This window comes from Arabidopsis lyrata, assembly GCF_000004255.2.
Source record: "Arabidopsis lyrata subsp. lyrata unplaced genomic scaffold ARALYscaffold_3, whole genome shotgun sequence".
Classification (NCBI taxonomy): Eukaryota; Viridiplantae; Streptophyta; class Magnoliopsida; order Brassicales; family Brassicaceae; genus Arabidopsis; species Arabidopsis lyrata.
Genome location: NW_003302553.1, coordinates 10822699 through 10843310, shown reverse-complemented (window position 1 = coordinate 10843310; position 20612 = coordinate 10822699). Strand labels below are relative to the sequence as shown.

Genomic DNA, 20612 nt, shown 5'->3' with positions numbered 1-20612 from the left:
AAAAAGACATTTGTAGTGAACCTTTCAATTATTAGATCATTACCATTTGGTTCTAAGAATGTATATTTCTCATAATTATTATAGATGTTTTATAATTATATGTGTTTCAAAAAAATTTGATTTTAATTCAAAATAGATTCCGGTTATTTAAAAAATCAAGATATATATATATATGTAAAAATCAAGATAGAGATATATGTTTTATACATAACTAAAATGTAAAATAAAAATTGACCTTTCGTGACGTTCATATAATTCAAGAAACTTATTTCAAAATCAATAATGATTTTGATCAATAATGTTTTAAACACTAATAAGTTATATATGGTGGCAAGAGGTGAGTTACAAAGCCATGATTTCGAAGTATGACTTTTGGGCGCAATTTTGCATGAAAGACGAATGCAAGAAGAGCTTTTAGGTAATAATGCAAGATAATTCCATTTAAGTCAAATTTTCTAGCTTTGGTTATGAGTCTAATGGATAAACATTACCATTTCTTGCCAGAGAAAAAAACATTACCACGTTCTATGGATCTTTAATATCTAAATTTTCAACGCAGGGAATAATCAGAAATCCTATACTGAAAAAGATGGATGGGTTAACAACATTTCTTCCAAGTTTTGCGGTTTTGGCATCCAATTTAAATAATTAGAATACAAATAAAGAGGACCGTTTGAAAGTCAAGGCATTTTAGTTTTAGTTTAAAAGTTTTTTTTTTTCTTTCTTGGGTGTGGTTTTTCACCAACGAAAACAAGAGTTAAATTGGTAAACAGCAAAAATAATTAATTTCTATGCGTAAAATATATTGGTAAAAATTTAGCTAGTGATTAAATTGACTGAACCGTTGAAAGTATTTATGGATGGATGCAACAATAAGTAAAACATAAAAGTAATAGTGTAGAATCTAAAGATAATATCACAAGTTTTTATATGTGCCAGAAATAGTAGATGTAAATATATATAGTACAACAATAAGTAAAACATTAGGTAGTAATGTAGATTGTAAGATAATAGATCGTAAAATTATATGATAAAATATAAGTTCAATTTAATAAATAGGCTGTCCACATAAAAAAAAAATCTACAAAAACTAGATATATGTCTCTCAAAAGTTTAAATCATATAGACAAAAAAGGGTTTAAACGTATTTTGTTTACTTGGACAAACAATATTTTTATCAATTTTTAAACTTGACCATCTTTCTTGCAATGTAGTGAAAATAATCTAGAAAAAACCATGTTAAGTCTATAACCTAAAAATACAATTAAGAAATTAACTAAATGTTTGTGATCTAGTTTTCCATGATATTAGTACTGGACTGCACATAGTTGACAATTTTAAAATTCATGTAGCGATTTATGATGGGATATTAGTCAAAGCTATATATTATGAAATTAAAGGATTCGATTATTGGTCAAAGTGAAGTTGGTATCAAAGACAATTTTTACTTTATCCGGCATCAGTAATTCCACTTGAATACTGTATTAAATATTGGTCATTTGAAAGGGCCAAAATTTCAAGGTCGTCCAAATAACACAACACATGGACATGGGAAAAAAGTCACAAAAATAAAAAATAATAACAAGTTTAAAATATTTTTTACTTTAATTTTGGTACAAGTTTCTTTAGATTGAAGCAAAACATAACATTGACGTTTAAGTTGAGTTTCAACTTCAAGAGATTGGTAGATAGATGATTCAATATTCAATGTTTTCTTGTGATACCATGCATATAAGAAACCTTTTAAAAGGTGAATATATATATTTTTTTTCTTTATATTGCTAAATTAAAATTAGAAAAAAGTACAAAAGATGCAGAACCTACGAAGTTGGTGAATTGAAGAACACGATTAATGATGGATGACCCACATGATTCCAGCTTTTATATACTCTTTAGTCGATAAACAAATGAGACAAGATCATTTTCTAGATTCAGAACTTGGTGTGTGTATCAGGTAGGTAATGGTTAGATTCGAGTACCGGTCTTTTATAATTAATAATTGACATTATCAAATGAAAATTTTATTTAGTGAAAGAGTTTGGCCAGTGAATTTCAAACTTCTATATTATTTTTTCGATAACGGATTAGACTACGATAAATAATAAGTTGAGAAAACGTCATCATTTAGAAAAAGAAAATAGTAGGAACGTGAGTTTCTTGCATCCATATTAACCATAGTATCAAAGCTCAATTCAATAAAAAAAAAAAAAAGACATGAAATTGGAGTATTTTTCTTTTCCATATATCACCTAAAAATATATAGGATAATGTTGAGAGGAAAAAGTGAAAAGGATAATTGGGTTAGTGGTTAGGAGTAGGTGGAGATGATGCTAGTGGAGGTTTAGGATGGTCCATCACCAGTTTCTAGTCGAAGATAAAGTCATGCCTTTTCTTTAATAAATGGACATCTTGAATTGAGATGTAGCATGTAATCTAGATAAAGTTAGCTTCATATATATACCAATAGCCCAAATTTGTGGATCAAATGGAATTATCAAGGCACTTTAGTTCATGAAAAAGCTCATACTTAACAATATCTTCATGTTATTTATGCATATTCCTTCTGCAAATTATGTCCCCATGCATCTTTTGAAGCAATATCCTATCATCTGCACTGCTGCTGATCTACATATTCTCTCTTTGTCCTACTAAGGTCCATTCGTCATCACTGTACTTGATAGAATCACCAAACGTAATATGATTGCCTTTCACCACATTAGCTAGAATCAACTATATGCAAAACAAATAATGTTCATAAATCATGTTCTTGAAGAGTCATGCGAGTTCGGTTATTCGAATCGGTTTAATCGGGTTTCCGGTTGAAAACTATTCCAACTTAACCGATATAGATGTCGGTTCGGTTCGATTCGGTTCTGAGTATAGAAATCGAAAATAACCAAATTTTTTGATTAATATAATTTTTTGGGATTTTAAGTGGTCGAAACTGATGGGAAAATGTTTTAGATTTAATTGCAAGTGCATGACTCGAAAATAAATTTTTAAACCCATCAGCCCAACACCCAAACCAATCAATTATGGTTTTTCATTTTCTCATCTATGATTTTCAAATTAAAAAATTTCATATAGTTATTGGAAAAGAAACTATTTTCTCATATATGACGATAATTTTACAATTGTTTTTGTTCACGCAAATTTTTTATCATCGACCATGTATTACTGCTCTCGCTTAGTTCTGTCAGAAGTTGAGAGAAGTGGGGATTCGACTTACCTATGATTACAGTTGTAGGCATGAGAGTTGCAGACATGGATGAAGTTATCACAAACATATGATAAAAACCTTTAGCGAACAATTGCAAAGAGCTTTGTCTCAATCAGTGTGTGTATGAGTATATTAAAATAAAAATTTAGTTTATAATAAAAAAAATTCATACTTTAAGTTCTAAATTTTGTTATGCATATGGACTATGTATTGATGTTGAACATTTAACTTATAATAAAGATCTCTACATTGACGTTAAAACTAAACTAAGTTTTATGTTTAGTATTATTACATAGTTCAGTCCTTGTACTTTTACAGGATTGTATAGTTAATCGGTTTTATACATTGAATCCGTGAACTGGTATAGTATAAACCAATGTCTATTTTCCGGTTTATGACTATGGTTTAGGTCAAAGTCTGTTTGTATATATATAAACCTCCAATTATACATTTTTACTAATTACTGGGAATGAGATTATTTATTTATATGATACTATAATGATAATAATAAGATATGATAAACTAAGATGGTAATATTTACACAGTGGAAAAAGCACAAGTGGTGGTGAAATAGAGAACACAACATCCGTTGTTAAGTGAAGCCAAAAATCTATTACATAGGACGAAATTTAGTGGAGAGGTTGGCCAATGAATTTCAAACTTCTAAATCATGTTTTCGATAACTATAAACAAGTTTAGAATACGTCATCATTAAGAAAAATAAATAGTAAGAACGTGAGGCTTCTTTAGGAGTTTCATCTATAGTATTCAAAACTTAATTTAATAACAAAAAATAAGACATGAAATCATAGTTTTTTTCCTTTTTTCCTACCCAAGTGTAAACAAATAAATGCAAAATAGAATAATTGGGTTAGTGGTTAGGAGTAGGTGGAGATGCTACTGCACATCTTGAATTGTGATGTACCATGTAATCTAACTTTCGTGAAATTTATTATCTTTATATACCAATAGTCGGAAGTTTAATCCGTTTGTTTTGATAGGGTTTTGACGATCCGATATTCATGAAGTAAATTCGTAGAGATTATGGATTTACCTCCAAAATAAATGGAGTTTAACCTAATTAGACATCAGTAGCAATATAATATAACAAATTGTCTAAACTATAATCAAACTGTGTCTAAAGCTACAATCATTCTTTTCAGTTTATAGATCTGAATTAGTGATTTGTTTTTGTTTTTCTTTCTAAGTCATGCTTATGCTTGTTGTTAAAGTTTCACATAAATATATTCTATAGAATGAGAATTGTTGCAAAAGAAATAGTAAAATTTCCAAGTCCAACAAACGATCTACATCTCAAATCATTCCTTTTTGAAATGATCAAAGACTTCTAGAAATATGCTAATCAAGATTTCAATCAAGAAACAACACCTTACTAATCATAAATAACATGTTGGAGGATAACATAACGGTATATAATTTGATTTGTATTAATTAGTCAAATCTCTAAAACCGTTCGTGAAACAATAAGTGGAGAAGAGATCGGACCCAAAACAAAACGTCCCTTTTTTATTCTGTTAATTAATGTGTGTGTTTGGTTGATGTCTTCTTCAAGTAAAAGAATCATCATATACTTGGTTGGTGAGAACACACAAACAAACACTATTCACTATAGTGGTTCATGTCTTTTGTTTTTCTGTCTAGTTGATTGAAAACGACGGCGTCTGTGGTTCCTGATTTAGATTGCGCACCTTCTCATCTTCAACACCAATTCCATCATTTTTCTTTGTACTTTTCCTCATCGTCCAAGATTTATCTATTAATAGTTTGTACGTTATAGTATTAGTCTATTTATTCATCCTCTAGCCATTTTTTGTCACTCTAATACATGGAAGTTTGTTGTTTTTTTCCTTTTATAAATGTGATAAGTTGGTTGGACCAAACATTTAACGATTATGAGCGTCCATTTTAGGCCTTAAGGTCAAATAATAGTAAGTAGTGGATACTTGTCCTATACGAGTAATACGGATATCTAAAAATACTATACATAGTGTATTTTTGAAAAAAAAAAAAAATAGATCGGATATTAGCCTATCAAAAAAATTGATGGATAATCGTATATATAACAACGGACAATTTTAGATTACGTGAATAATTCAGATAATTTTGAGTAATAATATATAGTTATACATAACTAAAAGAAAAAAATCAAAAAAAAATAATTAGGCTATTTAAACAAAAATTCTCCACTGTATTCTATGCATACTCTTATCCGTTAATAAATTATTATGTTTTAGCTTTTAAGAATAATTAGGTGATCATCCGTGCTACGCCGCGGTTTTTTTGTATTAATTTATTTAATATTATATTTTGATAAATATAATTTTACTTATCTAATCATTCATTCATGCAATGAATAACTACTTTTAGTATTAAAATACTTTTTGTAGCAATATTCTCAACAATGCATCATACACACAATTCTTAAACAATTTTTGTTTTATAGATGGTGATGTTAGGATTATAGAAGCCTAGAAATTTGATGATAGAGCTCTTTACGCATTTCACATCCTCAATGGTATATTATATAGATAAAAATTTAAGAAATGAACTTACTCAAACCATTAGCTATTCCATTATACTATATTCATTCATATTTTGAATTAAGATTACAAAAATTAGAGGAAAATAAACCCTGGGAGTATATAAACCAAAAAATAATTTCATTCATACAATAATAAAATAAAGTTTTTATTAGTACAAATATATATATGTAAAATTAAATAGTACGTATAATCAAATATGTAAAATTAAATAATAAATGTATTATTAACCTATAAAATAGAAGATATAGAGCTTATAACCAACTTATATATATATATATATGATTTTTATCATTTTTATCCGAAAGGTCTTCGTAGTTTGGATCGGAATGGTTATATAACGATTATAAACAATGACTTTTGTTTGAAAAAAGTTGGTCAAGTGGGAGTTCTAAAAAAACATGTCAATGAGATTGTGGAGAGTTACTCAAAACTACAGCTAAGCCGCAACCATATAATATATTTCATTATTTCATGTTTATCCAACGAATTAGAGTGTTTATTAGCCTAAGAGTTGTTGGTGGTAATGTTAAATTAACCATTATTACGCTTTTTCATGTCACATCTTTTAAGTAGAAGTCATAACTTGGCATCTTGCGTTCAAAGTCATAACTTGCTGGCGACTATTTATCATTTTTAATTCAGATATTTATGTTTGACAAAAAAAAAAAAAAAAAAATTCAGATATTTATAACAATTAATAGTATTATATATCTAAGTCCTAAACTTGCTTTTGCTTTTGGTTTTGTTTTTAGTCCATTAATGTTTTTTTATTTATATAATAATGAGATTTGATTTAACTACGATGTTAATATTACACAATGGAGAAGACATAAGTGATAGTGAAATAGAGAACATAAATAACATCCTTTGCTAAGTGAAGTCAAAATATGGCCTCTTCTATTACTACTACTACTACTACTGGTTTTGGGCTAAAAGAATGATGACTCGTAAAGAATCTAACTTTGATGAGCCCTTCCAGATTCGATGGGGGTTTCATTCAGAAGTCCTCTTCAGTCGTGAATTCGTAGTTCTTGCTTCCATTTTGGAGGTTCGACATAACGGATGCCTTCTGATACTCTCCAACTCTCTTCTCAAAGAAGTTTGTCTTTCCTCTGCAAATTTTGTCATAAAAGTACCAAAACCAACTTAATCAATTAAGTCACTACTGTTCCTGATACGTTATAATGGCATTGTGATCCTAGAGATGAGAGAAACTCAGCGATATATCGACTACTTACTGCAGAGAAATGAACTCCATCCAGTCAAATGGATTTTCTGCTTTGTATCTCCTTTCACATCCCAAGGTAACCTACGGAAAAGGATAAATCCATGGCTTCTAATAAAAAGCTACTTCATGTTTCAAAATGCCAGAAACTAAAGGGAAAACATTAATTTCTTTTACCAGAAGACGGTCAGCGACAAATTGTATGTATTGACTCATGAGGTTTGAGTTCATTCCGATCAGATCACATGGAAGTGCCTTGCAGACAAACTCTGTCTCAATTTCCACTGCCTCGTGAACAATCTGATAAACTTTCTCCAACGGAAGCTGCTTCTGCAGCAAACTGCACGAAGTATGATAAAGAGTGATTGGATCATAGAGAGGGCTCATTAAACCCAGTGTGGATTGCAGTTACCATACAGACTTATTTTTACCTGTACAAGAGACACGCAAAGTCACAGTGGAGCCCCTCGTCTCTCGATATAAGCTCGTTTGAGAAGGTCAAACCCGGCATAAGACCCCTCTTCTTAAGCCAGAAGATGGCACAGAAACTGTGCTTATACACAAAAATTTGCTTCTAAGAGCTGCATCTATATATGATAGGTTCTCTATGCCTAGGATTCCAACAGCTAAAAAATTATACCTTCCTGAGAAGAAGATTCCTTCGACGCATGCAAAAGCAACCAACCTCACAGCAAATGACATAGGACTGCAAGAGAATGGTAGGTTCACAGTCAGATAACAATCTAGCATTATCTTTTACAATTAACCACATGAAATTGTTTCTTCAACCATATAGAGAATATTAGATCTGAGCATATTAACTCAACAACAATTGGGTACCTTTGAATCCAATCTAAACACCATTTTGCCTTCTTGGAGATACAAGGAATGGTTTCGATAGCATTGAACAATCTATCCTTCTCCTTCGAGTCCTTTAAGAATGTCTCCAGAAGTAAGCTGTACATCTCTGATATTTGTCATAAGAAAATATGTATTGAATCAGTTTTTACTTGGTATACAGAGAGAGAAATCTACAAGATCATGACCCAGGCCATAGTCCTATCTAAGGATATTCCGTTAAATCTTTAAACAACCAAACCCTATCAAGCTTCTCTTGGCTACTGGTTACAAATCTTATACCTTGGCCCACATATGTTTACGCTCATTCACCATGACCAGAGTTAAGCTTTTTTTTTTGTTTTCTTCTTCTCACTAAGAGTAAATGGAAGGTAACAGCAACATATAATCCGTTAAAAATGATCGTATTCGGGGTTTGCAGCGAATCAAAACTGGAAAAACGTTCTAGACTTCTTAAACTTCTCCACTAACAAAGCCTTACCCGAATGAATGTTCTCCATGGCTATTTGAAACCCATAGAAAGCACGAGCCTGAAAATCCAGAGAATTGACTATCTCAAATCAAACAACAAGTGTCGACTTCAAGATATTACAATGCCACAGCATATCAAGCCAGTCAACAGTACTAAAAAAATCATTTAAAGCCACAGATTTTTCTATACTCTTCTGCTAAGTGAAAATCCTCACCTCTGGAACTTGGACATCATTCAAGAATCTAGCAGCCAAATTCTCCAATACAATACCATCTGACGCTGCGAAAAAAGCCAGAACATGGCTGATAAAATGTTTCTCAGAATCCGTCAAAGCTTCCCATTGTTGCACATCAGTGGAAAGATCAACCTCTTCAGCTACAATCAATTCATAAAAGTCAACCATACAATTGATGATAATAAAAGCAGAAACAGAACAAACACACACATGAAACATTCTCTGAATCAGAATCAGAATTAGACGCACAAAACATCTTGTTTTCCACAAACCAAAATCAAAATGGAACATCTATTACATTACAATCCTAAACAACGAAAAGAAGAAGCTATACATTTACAAAGTCACAGACTTTCTTAATCAAAACTGCATCCACAACCACAAGCACAATTCATGATAATATAAGACAGAAACAGAACTACCACAACACACATGAAACATCCTCTGAATCAAAAACAGAATTAGAAGTACAAAAATATCTTGTTTTCCACCAATCATAATCAAAGTGGAACATCGACGATTACAAGGTAACACCGACTACATTACAATCCTAAACAACGAAGAGAAGAACCTTTACATTTACAAAGTCACAGACTTTCTTAATCAAAACTGCATCCACAACCACAAGCACAATTCAAACTCAAGAGAACAAAACAAAAATAAAACAAAAGAAAGAGGACTAACCAGTCCAAAAACTGGCTTCAGCCTTCTTATACATCTCCCAAATCGATTTGTACCTAATGGGGAACATAGTGAATCTCTGGTTCTGTGCCATCAAAAGCGGCTCCTTTGATTCATCTTCGTCCATGTCTCTTCTTTGACTTTCCTTCAACGAACCCATTATCACGAATTCGTCTCTCATTTTTTTTGATGTGGAGAAACAGAGGATTAGATAGATTGGAAAAAAAAAATGAAAACCCTAAACAAAAACCCTTGGAAACCGACAAGAAACTAAAAAAAAATAAATAAAAATTGTGTTTTGTCTCTTTGGTGGCGCAAATAAATTCCTCGTGATTTTCAAGGCAACGCTTTGTGGAAGGAAAAAATAATATCTGGCCACATAAATTGTGAATTATATATATATAATATTTTTTTTTGAAAGATAAAGATGATTAGAGGAAGCCACAGAAAAACGAATTTGTCAAACAGTTTTTGTTAGTTTTGATAAAATTGAGAATTGAAATAGAATAATCATTGATTGTTGGGTTTTGATTTTTTTACTCTGCATAAGTGCATAGAAGAATCATTCAATTGTATGTATTAAACTTTGCATAAGTATATGTTTTGACTTTTAAGTGGAATACAATTGTTTGATCTGATGAGTATAAAAATTGATGCAAATATTGTCTAGATGAGTGACAATGTCTAGTGTCCATTGTCCAAATATTGTTCACCGTCTAGTGTTATCGCTGAAAAGTATATAAGACGGTAAACAATTTGATACCAAAAAAAAACAAACAAACGGCGAACAATATTTTTAAAAAATCATGTCGTTACCCTTCCACTATTTATTTACCTTACCAAAAAGTATGTTTTAAAAAAAAATATACAATTTGATAAATTACAGAAACTTAAAAGTTAAAACTATCACATTTAGCAAAAAATTTCTAAAATATAGTATGAAACTAAATATTCAGAAAAAAAAAAAAATGAAAATTGCAAAAGTTAATTTTTATTTAACGCACGTGGGTTTTTGTAGGTGGGAGATTAGTAGATACGCAAACGTACGTAGTAGGTGTCTGTTAAAACAGAGGTCCCAGAGAGAGGAGGAGCCTCCCTGTTTTGGTTCGGCCAAAAACAAGAATGTCGGGTCATCAGTGCACCGAGAACCCGCCTCATCTGGATCCAAATAGCGGGTCAGGTCATGTCGAGAAACTCGGCAACCTTGACACCTACGTCTCTGGTTCCACTCATTCAAAGCTTGCTGTTCTTCTTGTCTCTCATGTTTTCGGTGAAGCCTTTTCACTCTCTAACTTTTCAATTTCATTCAAAGTTTAATGTTCTTTCTGAATTTGGTCTTATTTGAGAATCTAAAATCTTTTTACTGCAGGATATGAAACTCCTAACCTGAGGTACTGTAACAGAGAATCCCTAGTGATTGTTAGAAAGTCTTTTACTTCAGAGTATTTGTTATAACGAGTTATAAAATAGTTTGTATCACTTGTTGTTGGTAAATGAAACCCATAATTCTAATATATTTAATGATGTATATTAGAATATGGGCTTCCAACTCAAAACCATTTGGCAATGAGTGGAGTGGCCCATATCCCTTATATATTACTTAGATCCCTTCCAACTTCCGATGTGGGACATTATGTCCTAATACGCCCCCTCGAGATGATGGTTCTTTGGCCATTAATCTCGGAATGTTCGGGCTTAGATCGACGGCATCAATTTTGGGCCTTGTCGATGATTGGACCATCTTTGGGTCGGATCGGATTGGACATGTGTGGTTCGGGCTCTGATACCATATTAGAATATGGGCTTCCAACTCAAAACCAATTGGCCTTGTCGATGATTCTTGTAAAGACAGTAGAAGTTTTTGTAATGATTTATGATTCATAGTGTTATTAGCTTATTTGTCTTGTGGTGATCAATGTTGTTGGTGGTGGTGGTAATTGTTTGAGAAACTTTTATTTATGTTTTTCTACTTTTTCTCGGTCACTCGAAAGATGTTTCATTCTTGTTGTAACTTGTCATGGTTGTTGCTCTTCCTGTGATAGGAAACTTGCTGACAAGGTTGCAGAAGCTGGATTCTATGCGGTGGTTCCCGATTTCTTCTATGGAGATCCTTATAATCCCGAGAATAAGGATCGACCGCTTCTTACATGGGCAAAAGATCATGGACAAGTTAGTTTCTTTTCCTTGTCAAATGTTTGATCCTTAATATTTCTCAAAACATAAATGAGTTTGTTCCCAAGCTTCAAGTGGTCTAAATTTCCCGTACCTTTGCAATATTCCCTTATGGCCTTATTCTCAATGCCAAAATGCTATCACTCTTAGTTTTTGATTCCAAAGCTCAGATAGATCAAGACAGTGTTTATGCCATTGCTCTTTGTTTTTGATTGCAAAGATAAGATCCTGTTCTGCATCGATGTATCTGAAACCAGACTATGTATTTTGTAGGAGAAAGGGTTTGAGGACTCAAAGCCAATAGTGGAGGCCTTGAAGAACAAAGGCATAACTAGTATAGGAGCAGCAGGGTTCTGTTGGGGTGGTAAGTTTGGTTTTCTTGTTTCCATCATTGCCACAGTCTTTAGATAAAGTTTTCCATGATCTGTATGTTATAAGTCAACCATGGATATGAGTTAACACAAGACTTTTGTTTCCTTTGTGTGTTAATCTTTAGCAAAAGTTGCAGTGGAACTAGCTAAGCAAAAGCTTGTTGACGCTACTGTTTTGTTACATCCTTCTCGTGTTACGGTGGATGATATCAAAGGTAATTAAATCTTTGATATGGCCACTCTTTACTTGATAGTTCCCTTTCATCTTTTGTGATTATGACTCTCAATATATGGTTGAAGCAGATGTCAACATTCCAATCGCGGTATTAGGAGCTGAACTCGATCAAGTGTCCCCTCCAGAACTTGTGAGGCAATTCGAAGATATTTTAGCTTCTAAACCTGAGGTACTTGGCTTTGCTCCATTTCTTTATGCCACTCAATATCTTTTTTTTTTTTTTTTTGAATAACCGCGGGTCTCCCAAAGACTTCCTAGGCCCAAGGACTAATCCCACGAGGCTGGCAATTCTCCTATGTAAACCTGCCAGTGGCCGTGCCTCGAACCCTGGTGGCGGAAGTAGATATATAGTTTCATTTTCATATCTTCTCGAATTTGTATTACGTGATGTTTTAGGTGAAGAGTTTTGTGAAGATATTCCCAAGAGTCAAACACGGTTGGACTGTTAGATATAATGAAAATGATCCATCAGAAGTTGAAGCTGCAGAGGAAGCTCACATGGACATGCTCGCTTGGCTCATCGACTATGTCAAGTGAGAACTTGGAACGGTCTAAGCTTTGGTGTGCATATAACCAGAGGAGACCCAAAATCATATCTATTACTCTTTAAATAATAAATGTAACTAGTAGTATCTTCTTTACTTTGCTTTGTTATGTTCGTGGTTAGTCTTTTCTCAAAATGTTTCAGTCTCAGAAACATCAGTTTGAGTTAAACTTAACACGTTCTAGAAATATCTTAATGTCGTCCCTTTGAACCTTAAGCCTAGTTATGTTGTTGATATTGAAATAAAGACAGCCCCAAATTCAGCTATATAAATATTTCTACATTGGAATTATACTAATTGATTTTGCTCTATATATGATTAATGAATTAGCTCTACTTTAGAATTCAGCTGCATTACGACTTTTATTTTTTGAAAATCTACCTCATAATTAGTCATAAAACCTTGACAAAATTAGCAATTCTCAACTAATGTTTAAGAAATAGTTGTTGGGTTCACCAGCTTCTATTTATTTATTAAAAATAAAAATAATATTTTCTAAATATGGATTGTTGTAGTGATATTTAAGATAATTATCTTTCTTTGTTGGTTATAGTTGATAAGTAACCATGGCTCAGAAAAAAACAAGAAGATGAGTAACTTATGTAAACTCTCTTCCAAAAACCATAATCAGATCAATGAAATAAACGAGGCATGTATGTGAGGTGGAAACTTGTTCATTCTTATGGCATCAAAGTCATCAATTTCAAGAATCAAATACAAACATAAATATTTGCTCAGATGGTCCCATATTTGAGTTTGAGTATGGAAAACGTTCTTAAATCTAAAAGTCCTAAAGATTTGGTCTCTTAGTGACCACGTCTTTAAACTATACTCGCTCTAAATACGGACAATACAACTAATGAAAACTTGTATTGAGCTGTTTTCATCGTTTTTCTATACAAGTTTTCATTAGTTGTACTTTTGTAGTTTAGTACCAATCCTAAGCATGTCTTAAAACAGGTGAATTGTTGTAATATAGAAACATTTCTTAATGAAGTTTTGTTATTCACAACTTTCACGATAAGTTAAATCCCGAGTGTTAATCGGGTGGTCATGACTCATGAGCTGCCTATTGGTGTACAATGATTAGACATTGCAAATTTGATTTGTTGACTTTTAAGTAATTAGTCTGAGGATGTAATATACTGAAGTGTATTTTTTATTTTTTTTTGGCATAATTAAAATTAAAAAAAAGCCCAAAAATAAATCAAAACTGTTAATTAAGCTAAGGAACGAACCTTAAATCAGAGTTTTTAGAGATGGTAAGGACCCATACGTGTCACCGTTTCATTGGTTCAAAATTTTGACAAAACAATTTTATTTTTTTCTCGTGTCTCTTTCTTTTGCTCGTCTCTCTCTCTCCTTGTTTTCTCCAATGGCCACAGATGAGATATGTCTCTATCATCATCAAAGTAATGAGATCGAAGGAATTCTCGACACACAACGATGCCGGATCATAAGATCGAGTTAACTGATTCCGGTTTGCTTCAGGCGCAGGAAGCCAGAGCTCGTCTCCACACTTTGATTGGATCAAATCCTTCTTCACCGGAGTGGCGTGTGTACTTCTACGTTTCGCCGTATGATCGGACTCGATCTACTCTCCGGGAGATCGGACGGTCGTTCTCGAATCGCCGTGTGATTGGTATTCGCGAAGAAGGGAATAGGATTTTGGGAATTTTTCTATCGGTTCTGGGAGGGAGAATCAGCCGCCGACGTTTTCTATCGTGTCTCAAGTATGTTTCACTTCCTTGCTTATTCAAAAATTTCTTACTTTACTTATATTGTTGATTTTCTAAATATCTAGTTATCAATACGTATATTGACTGATCTGAGATGATAATTTAGTTTAGCTAAGCAGAATTTTAGATCATTTCTCTATGATCCAGCCGTGTAGAAATAGCAAAAGTTGAGGAAATTTTGGATTATGTAGCAGAAAAATGACGATAAACCAAATGCATCTGTTAAGAGGAATTGATTGACATCTGATCTCAGAATCTTTAGATCAAGTGAAATTCTTGCTATTTATGCTTGATTCTAGGTTCTGATTAGAGCTTGAGATTGGAATGAGACAGTTCTATATTTGTAACTTGTTTTGAATATCTTGAACCATTGGCTTGACAATATAGAAAGAGAGAATTTGGAAATTTGAATCAGAGTCTTGTATAGTAGAGCTTTTGCAGTGTCTTGGCTCTTTCGTTTAAGCTTGGCACAAATGCCAGTTCAGTTGGTCTGTATAGGATGTACTGTATTTACAAGATATCTAGGTATTGAATATTTTTGGATTGCTATTGGGTTGGGTCAAGAGCTGAGATTCTCTTTAATCAAATTTAGGCGTAGTTGTTTTCTTTTTTGGAATACCGGCTTGAGTCCTGTAATAATGGCTTAGCATGCCATCGACTGATGTTAAATATGAATCATTGCCTATTACTCTGCTCGCAGATTCTTACTGGTAAACCCTTTGAAAAGGTAGCTTTCATTGTATGATGATCTAAGGTAGTTTCTTGCATTTTCAGTTCTTGTTGAAACATTGGATAAATGCTTTAGCAATGTCAATCACTCGACATTGTGTTATTACAACAAGGTAATGCTATTTGCATAATAGTTCGTCCTTCCATAAATTTGCTGTTATATTCAATTACTGATGCTGATTTTTTGATTTGGCACGAATCAAGCTAATGACTAATGGTTATTCCGATTTTTGATTTGTATTTTTTTTTAATATCTTTTTTATGTCATGTATGTTTAAAATTTTAAGAAATTGTAATAATTATTGTTTTATCAAATAAAAATGTATATAATTTTCATTTTAAAAATAATATTTTATTTTTAGAGAAACCTACTTAAGGACTCTACCATTGGACAGAGAAAAATTTAAGGACTCAACACAAACTCTTAATTTTCAAATTATCACAATTTATAATTAAAAAATGTTTAAGAGTCTTTTTAAGGACTCTACCATTGGACTTGCTCTAATATACTGAAGTGTATTTTTTATTTTTTTTTGGCATAATTAAAATGTATTTATATTGCATTAAAATGTGGCAATAAATGGCAGAGAGGCCTCGTGTTAGTAACTTAGTATTTAATATCCTGTTTCTGCGTACATCTCTTATTTAATTCCTCACCTTGCCAAATCACAATTCCCCTCTTCAAGTCTTAACCAAACCCAAAGTCCTTCCAACAAGAAGATCCAATGGCTGATCCGGCGACGAGTTCTCCGTTGTTGGATAACCATGAAGGTGGAGAAGATGAAAGAGGAAGGAGAGGATCATCAACTTTGGTTCAAAAACTGATCGACGTGGAAGAAGCTAAAGCTCAAATGATTTACTCTTTGCCAATGATACTCACCAATGTTTTCTACTACTGTATCCCTATAACTTCTGTGATGTTTGCTTCTCACCTCGGTCAACTCGAGCTCGCCGCTGCCACCCTTGCCAATTCTTGGGCCACCGTCTCCGGTTTTGCCTTCATGGTACCATTATTTTCTTATTACTTTAGCTTTTGTAATTCAACATCTTGTGTTAATGTCTACTTGCATAAGTTACTTATTTCCATCTCAATAATAGACTCGAATTCGAATTCAAGAATCAAGATTGTCTAAAATGATTTATTCGACATAAATAATGACTAGTAGATGGGTTTAGTTGTATATATTTTTATTAACGACATCTTCAAGAACATATATATGGCCATTAATGGTATATATGTATAAATGTTTGTTCATGACATACATTAATTAATGTCTCTTAGTTTCCAGGTAGGGTTAAGTGGAGCACTTGAGACATTGTGTGGACAAGGCTTTGGTGCAAAAAACTATAGAATGTTGGGGGTTCATCTACAATCATCTTGCATCGTCTCATTAGTCTTCAGCATCCTCATCACCATCTTCTGGTTCTTCACAGAATCGATTTTCGGACTTCTCAGACAAGATCCTAGCATTTCAAAACAAGCTGCACTCTATATGAAGTACCAAGCTCCCGGTTTACTTGCTTACGGGTTCTTACAGAATATTTTGAGATTTTGCCAAACACAATCGATCATTACTCCACTAGTATTCTTCTCGCTTGTTCCCTTGGTGATTAATATCGGTACCGCATATGTTCTTGTTTATTTATCTGGCCTCGGATTCATTGGTGCTCCCATAGCTACATCTATTTCATTGTGGATAGCTTTCCTTTCTCTCGGAACTTATGTGATCTGTTCAGAAAAGTTTAAAGAAACATGGACTGGATTTTCGTTGGAATCATTCCGTTATATCGTAATAAACTTGACATTAAGCATCCCTTCTGCTGCTATGGTATGGTAAGTATATATGTTTGTTGACCATTATATCTAGTCTAGTGGTTTGTGTTAGTCAATGTAATCATACCAAATAGTATACATGTTGTTGACAAAAATAAAAAATATCATAAGCTTGTTGAAGCTTAAGAGACTGTATTGTTGCAACAGTTTGGAATATTGGGCATTCGAGATTCTTGTGTTCTTGGCAGGAATGATGCCAAACCCGGAAATCAATACTTCTTTGGTTGCTATATGGTAAGTTTTTTTTAATATCACTGTTTAGTTAGTTAATGTTTTTTATTGATCTATTGCATCAAAATAGCTCATTGTGTGTTATGTTAAATAAATTCAGCGTCAACACGGAGGCGATTAGTTACATGTTAACATACGGACTTAGCGCAGCTGCAAGGTTTGCTCATCTTATTACATAGTTTCAAAATACTTTGTATTCCATCTTGTAGAAAAATATTGTTTCGGAAATTTAAAAAATCGAAAACTTTGCAGTACGCGTGTGTCCAACGAACTTGGAGCTGGAAATGTAAAAGGCGCAAAGAAGGCGACCTCAGTGTCCGTTAAGTTGTCTTTAGTTCTTGCTTTCGGCGTTGTCATTGTTTTACTTGTAGGTCATGATGGTTGGGTTGGGTTATTTAGTAATAGTCATGTGATTAAAGAGGAGTTTGCATCATTGAGGTTTTTTCTTGCTGCCTCTATAACTCTTGATTCAATCCAAGGAGTTTTATCAGGTGAAAGATCCAAGAAAATCTTTTTATTTTATTTTGACTCATCACGCGAGGGAAGACTCAATTTTAATTTTATTTACAGGAGTTGCTAGAGGATGCGGATGGCAGCGTTTAGTCACGGTTATAAATTTGGCAACATTCTACTTAATAGGAATGCCGATCGCAGCCTTTTGTGGTTTCAAGTTGAAGTTTTATGCCAAGGTATTGCTTGACTCTCTTATGAGATTGGTAAATTTTGTTTTATTAGTGTTATGTTTGATTCATTATTTTGGTGGTGACAGGGTTTGTGGATTGGTCTCATTTGTGGGATATTTTGCCAATCTTCGTCTCTTTTGCTTATGACAATCTTTCGGAAGTGGACAAAGCTTAATGCTGCTACGGTCTGAAAACTCTAGTTACGTTCCATTTTTCTACGGAGGCACATTTATTTTCTTAAGCAAATATGGAATAAAATATTTGTAAGAAAATTTTCAGTTATTATGATCAAGATATATATTTGGAACTCATGATCATCCAAACGCTTTGTTATAATTTATCTTTCTAAGTTTTATTTTTCTTCTTTTGGAGTGTAAGAGATAGAATCTGGTTCTCAAAGTTGGCCATGGCATGAATATTATAGCATCATTTTAAGCTATCTTTTGAAACCAACTTCTTAGTTGCTGTTACAGTTTCGGGGGTGTTACAGTTGCGTTCTCCAATTTGCTAGACAAGTTTGTTATTGTCAGCAAAAAACTTTTCTCATTTTCTATTTCTTTAATTCCTAGTTGATTTAATATTTTTTGACGATTTTTTGGCATGTTTGCTAAAATCAGAAATTTTGATGCTTTCTATGTAAACTCTTTTCTCTTTCTTGGGTTACACAAGTTTGGTCTGGTGTCTTCTTATTAATATGAGATCTTTGTCCACACACTTTCTGAACATAATAGTTTTTCTAGCCATTAATTTTGATAGAATATATCACGTCTTTTTGAGATAATAATTTTCTACCAATCTCGACGGAATTAAGTCAAGATCCTTTATATACTACTCAAATAATTACTCATCTTTCAGATGCGTGATCATTCTCCACAAGATTAAATTTGATCATACAGTTTAGGCTTTTCCATATTCAATAGATATATTTTTATTTATTTATTTTGTTTTTTTGGGCAAACATATTCAATAGATATATAAAGTGTAAATTCATAACTTATCAAAAGATCCGCTGTAGCATATTGGTTTAATTCATCTTGATCGATGGCTTTCTCCGGTTCAATCGATTGATGGCTTTCCGGGTTCCAATCCCAGCAGCGGAAAACCTTTTGTTTTTTTAGAAATCTGTAATTATCTGTTTATTTATATATATATATATATATATATATATATATATATATATATATATATATAGTAAATTCATAGTTTAACAAAAGATCCGCAATAGTTAAATGGTTAAATTCATTTTGATTGTCAATTGATGGCTTCCTTGGGTTCAATCGATCAATAGGTTTCTTTGGTTCGAACCCGGCTATGGAAAACCTATTTTTTTTAGAAATTTGTAATTATCTACTTTGTTTGTCAATTGTCACTAATTTTTAATCACGTCATACCATAACAAGTCTCTGATCCATAATCTTATGGACTTTTAGAGTATCATGAATAGAATAAAAAGTGACTCATTGGGTATTTTGTAGAAAGCATGGATTGATAAAAATTGGTGATCAGACTGATTACAGTGATAAAGTCTCAGGACTACATGTTCTGGAGCTTTTTGTTTGGCGCACGGCTTAATATTCATACAGAAACTAAGGAAAATAAAAATGTGAATTTAATAGAAAGCCATGAATTTTTGTCTCGGGAGATTCTTTTGATAAATTTCCTTTTAGTCCTTTGAAGTCTTTCTTTTTTTCTTTCTTGTATTAGCAAACTTTATCTTTGCATCTAGGCATATTTAGGAGTTTTGTTTGCATCTGGAGTCTTTATATTGTTGTAGAGATACCTTACAAAATAATGGAATTCGGATACATTAGAGCGTAAAACGGGAGAAGCAAAGCATGTAGCGGAATGGATCAAGCTAAAGGAAGGTCGTCAAGGGAAAGAACACAAGTTTATGAGGCTCATGGAGCTCGCATCGACCTTCTGATGGTCCATGCAAGAAAAAGGCAAATCACGTATCGATCTCTTACATCGGGCAGAGGTAGATCAATGTGGAAAAGTTGGAGAATCATGTAAGTATCAGATTGACCTCCACATTGACAAAGGCAGGCCTATATATTCATATCCATTCTTATCCCAACTTTTAAAGTGCCAACATGATTTAAGCTTATTCTAAGTATGAGTTTTCTCAAATTTGTATTGGGACTCAAGAACTATTAGTGTGGGCCTAACTCACATCCAAAAGCTAGCTCAAAAGAAGAGGATTGCAACAACACATATATATTGCGAAAGAATCACAAACCCAACCGATGTGGGACAATATTCTAATACACCTCCCTCACGCTCAGGATTGGACATCTGAAGCGTGAAGTTTCTGGGACTGGACATCCACGGGTGGTCCACAATCGAAATTAGGCCTAAGCTCTGATACCATATTAGTGTGGACCTAACTCACACCCAAAAACTAGCTCAAAGGAAAATGATTGTCACAATGCATATATATTGTCCAAGAATCACAAACCCAACCGATGTGGGACAATATTCTAATAAGAACCTTCTTCTACATTTTGGTGATGAAGATGTCATCTTTTCATCAAACTAGTGAAGATTTCTCATCATCATACATCTCGTATCCGTAATTATGTTTATGCCTCCAATTACCTTTGCACTTGCTTCTTTAGTTCAGTCTTCTTATTAAGTTTTGACGATTAGACTAGGATTAATAATGAATGCATTAAATGATGTTGATTAGGGGTGAATCATGTTAGTCAAAATAGTTGGGGTTCTTAGACTCTCAGAGGAAGGAAGAGCTTCCCGACCATCAACCATCAGCATCAGAAGACCTATACATGTAACCATTTAACCAAACTAATATTCTCTA

General features: G+C 32.9%; 4 protein-coding genes across 5 annotated transcripts; 3 read left to right on the top strand and 1 right to left on the bottom strand.

Annotated features, from left to right (window-relative positions):
- Positions 1-6568: 6568 nt before the first annotated feature.
- Positions 6569-9821, bottom strand: LOC9321638 (ribonucleoside-diphosphate reductase small chain A). The gene is made up of 9 exons (XM_021033334.1): positions 9259-9821; positions 8554-8714; positions 8349-8397; positions 7850-7976; positions 7650-7715; positions 7441-7557; positions 7187-7349; positions 7023-7093; positions 6569-6896 (listed from the first exon to the last, which is right to left on the bottom strand). The coding sequence occupies exons 1-9, from the start codon at positions 9434-9436 to the stop codon at positions 6782-6784; spliced, it is 1047 nt and encodes a 348-aa protein (XP_020888993.1). The 5' UTR covers positions 9437-9821; the 3' UTR covers positions 6569-6781.
- A 427-nt stretch (positions 9822-10248) lies between these two features.
- LOC9321637 (endo-1,3;1,4-beta-D-glucanase) lies at positions 10249-12850 on the top strand. The gene is made up of 7 exons (XM_021030311.1): positions 10249-10525; positions 10625-10646; positions 11298-11424; positions 11701-11791; positions 11924-12013; positions 12102-12202; positions 12430-12850. The coding sequence occupies exons 1-7, from the start codon at positions 10378-10380 to the stop codon at positions 12568-12570; spliced, it is 720 nt and encodes a 239-aa protein (XP_020885970.1). The 5' UTR covers positions 10249-10377; the 3' UTR covers positions 12571-12850.
- A 929-nt stretch (positions 12851-13779) lies between these two features.
- Positions 13780-15346, top strand: LOC9321636 (phosphoglycerate mutase-like protein AT74). Of its 2 annotated transcripts, none has more exons than XM_021030504.1 (2): positions 13780-14311; positions 15018-15346. In XM_021030504.1, exons 1-2 carry the CDS (start codon positions 14025-14027, stop codon positions 15046-15048), a joined length of 318 nt encoding a protein of 105 aa, XP_020886163.1. In that variant the 5' UTR covers positions 13780-14024; the 3' UTR covers positions 15049-15346. The 2 variants fall into 2 exon arrangements, with proteins under 2 accessions (XP_020886163.1, XP_002885570.2); XM_002885524.2 differs by having other exon boundaries at positions 13782-14311; positions 15092-15342.
- A 337-nt stretch (positions 15347-15683) lies between these two features.
- Positions 15684-18171, top strand: LOC9321635 (protein DETOXIFICATION 19). The gene is made up of 7 exons (XM_021033639.1): positions 15684-16050; positions 16336-16880; positions 17028-17114; positions 17212-17268; positions 17364-17602; positions 17682-17800; positions 17881-18171. Exons 1-7 carry the CDS (start codon positions 15772-15774, stop codon positions 17983-17985), a joined length of 1431 nt encoding a protein of 476 aa, XP_020889298.1. The 5' UTR covers positions 15684-15771; the 3' UTR covers positions 17986-18171.
- Positions 18172-20612: the final 2441 nt, after the last annotated feature.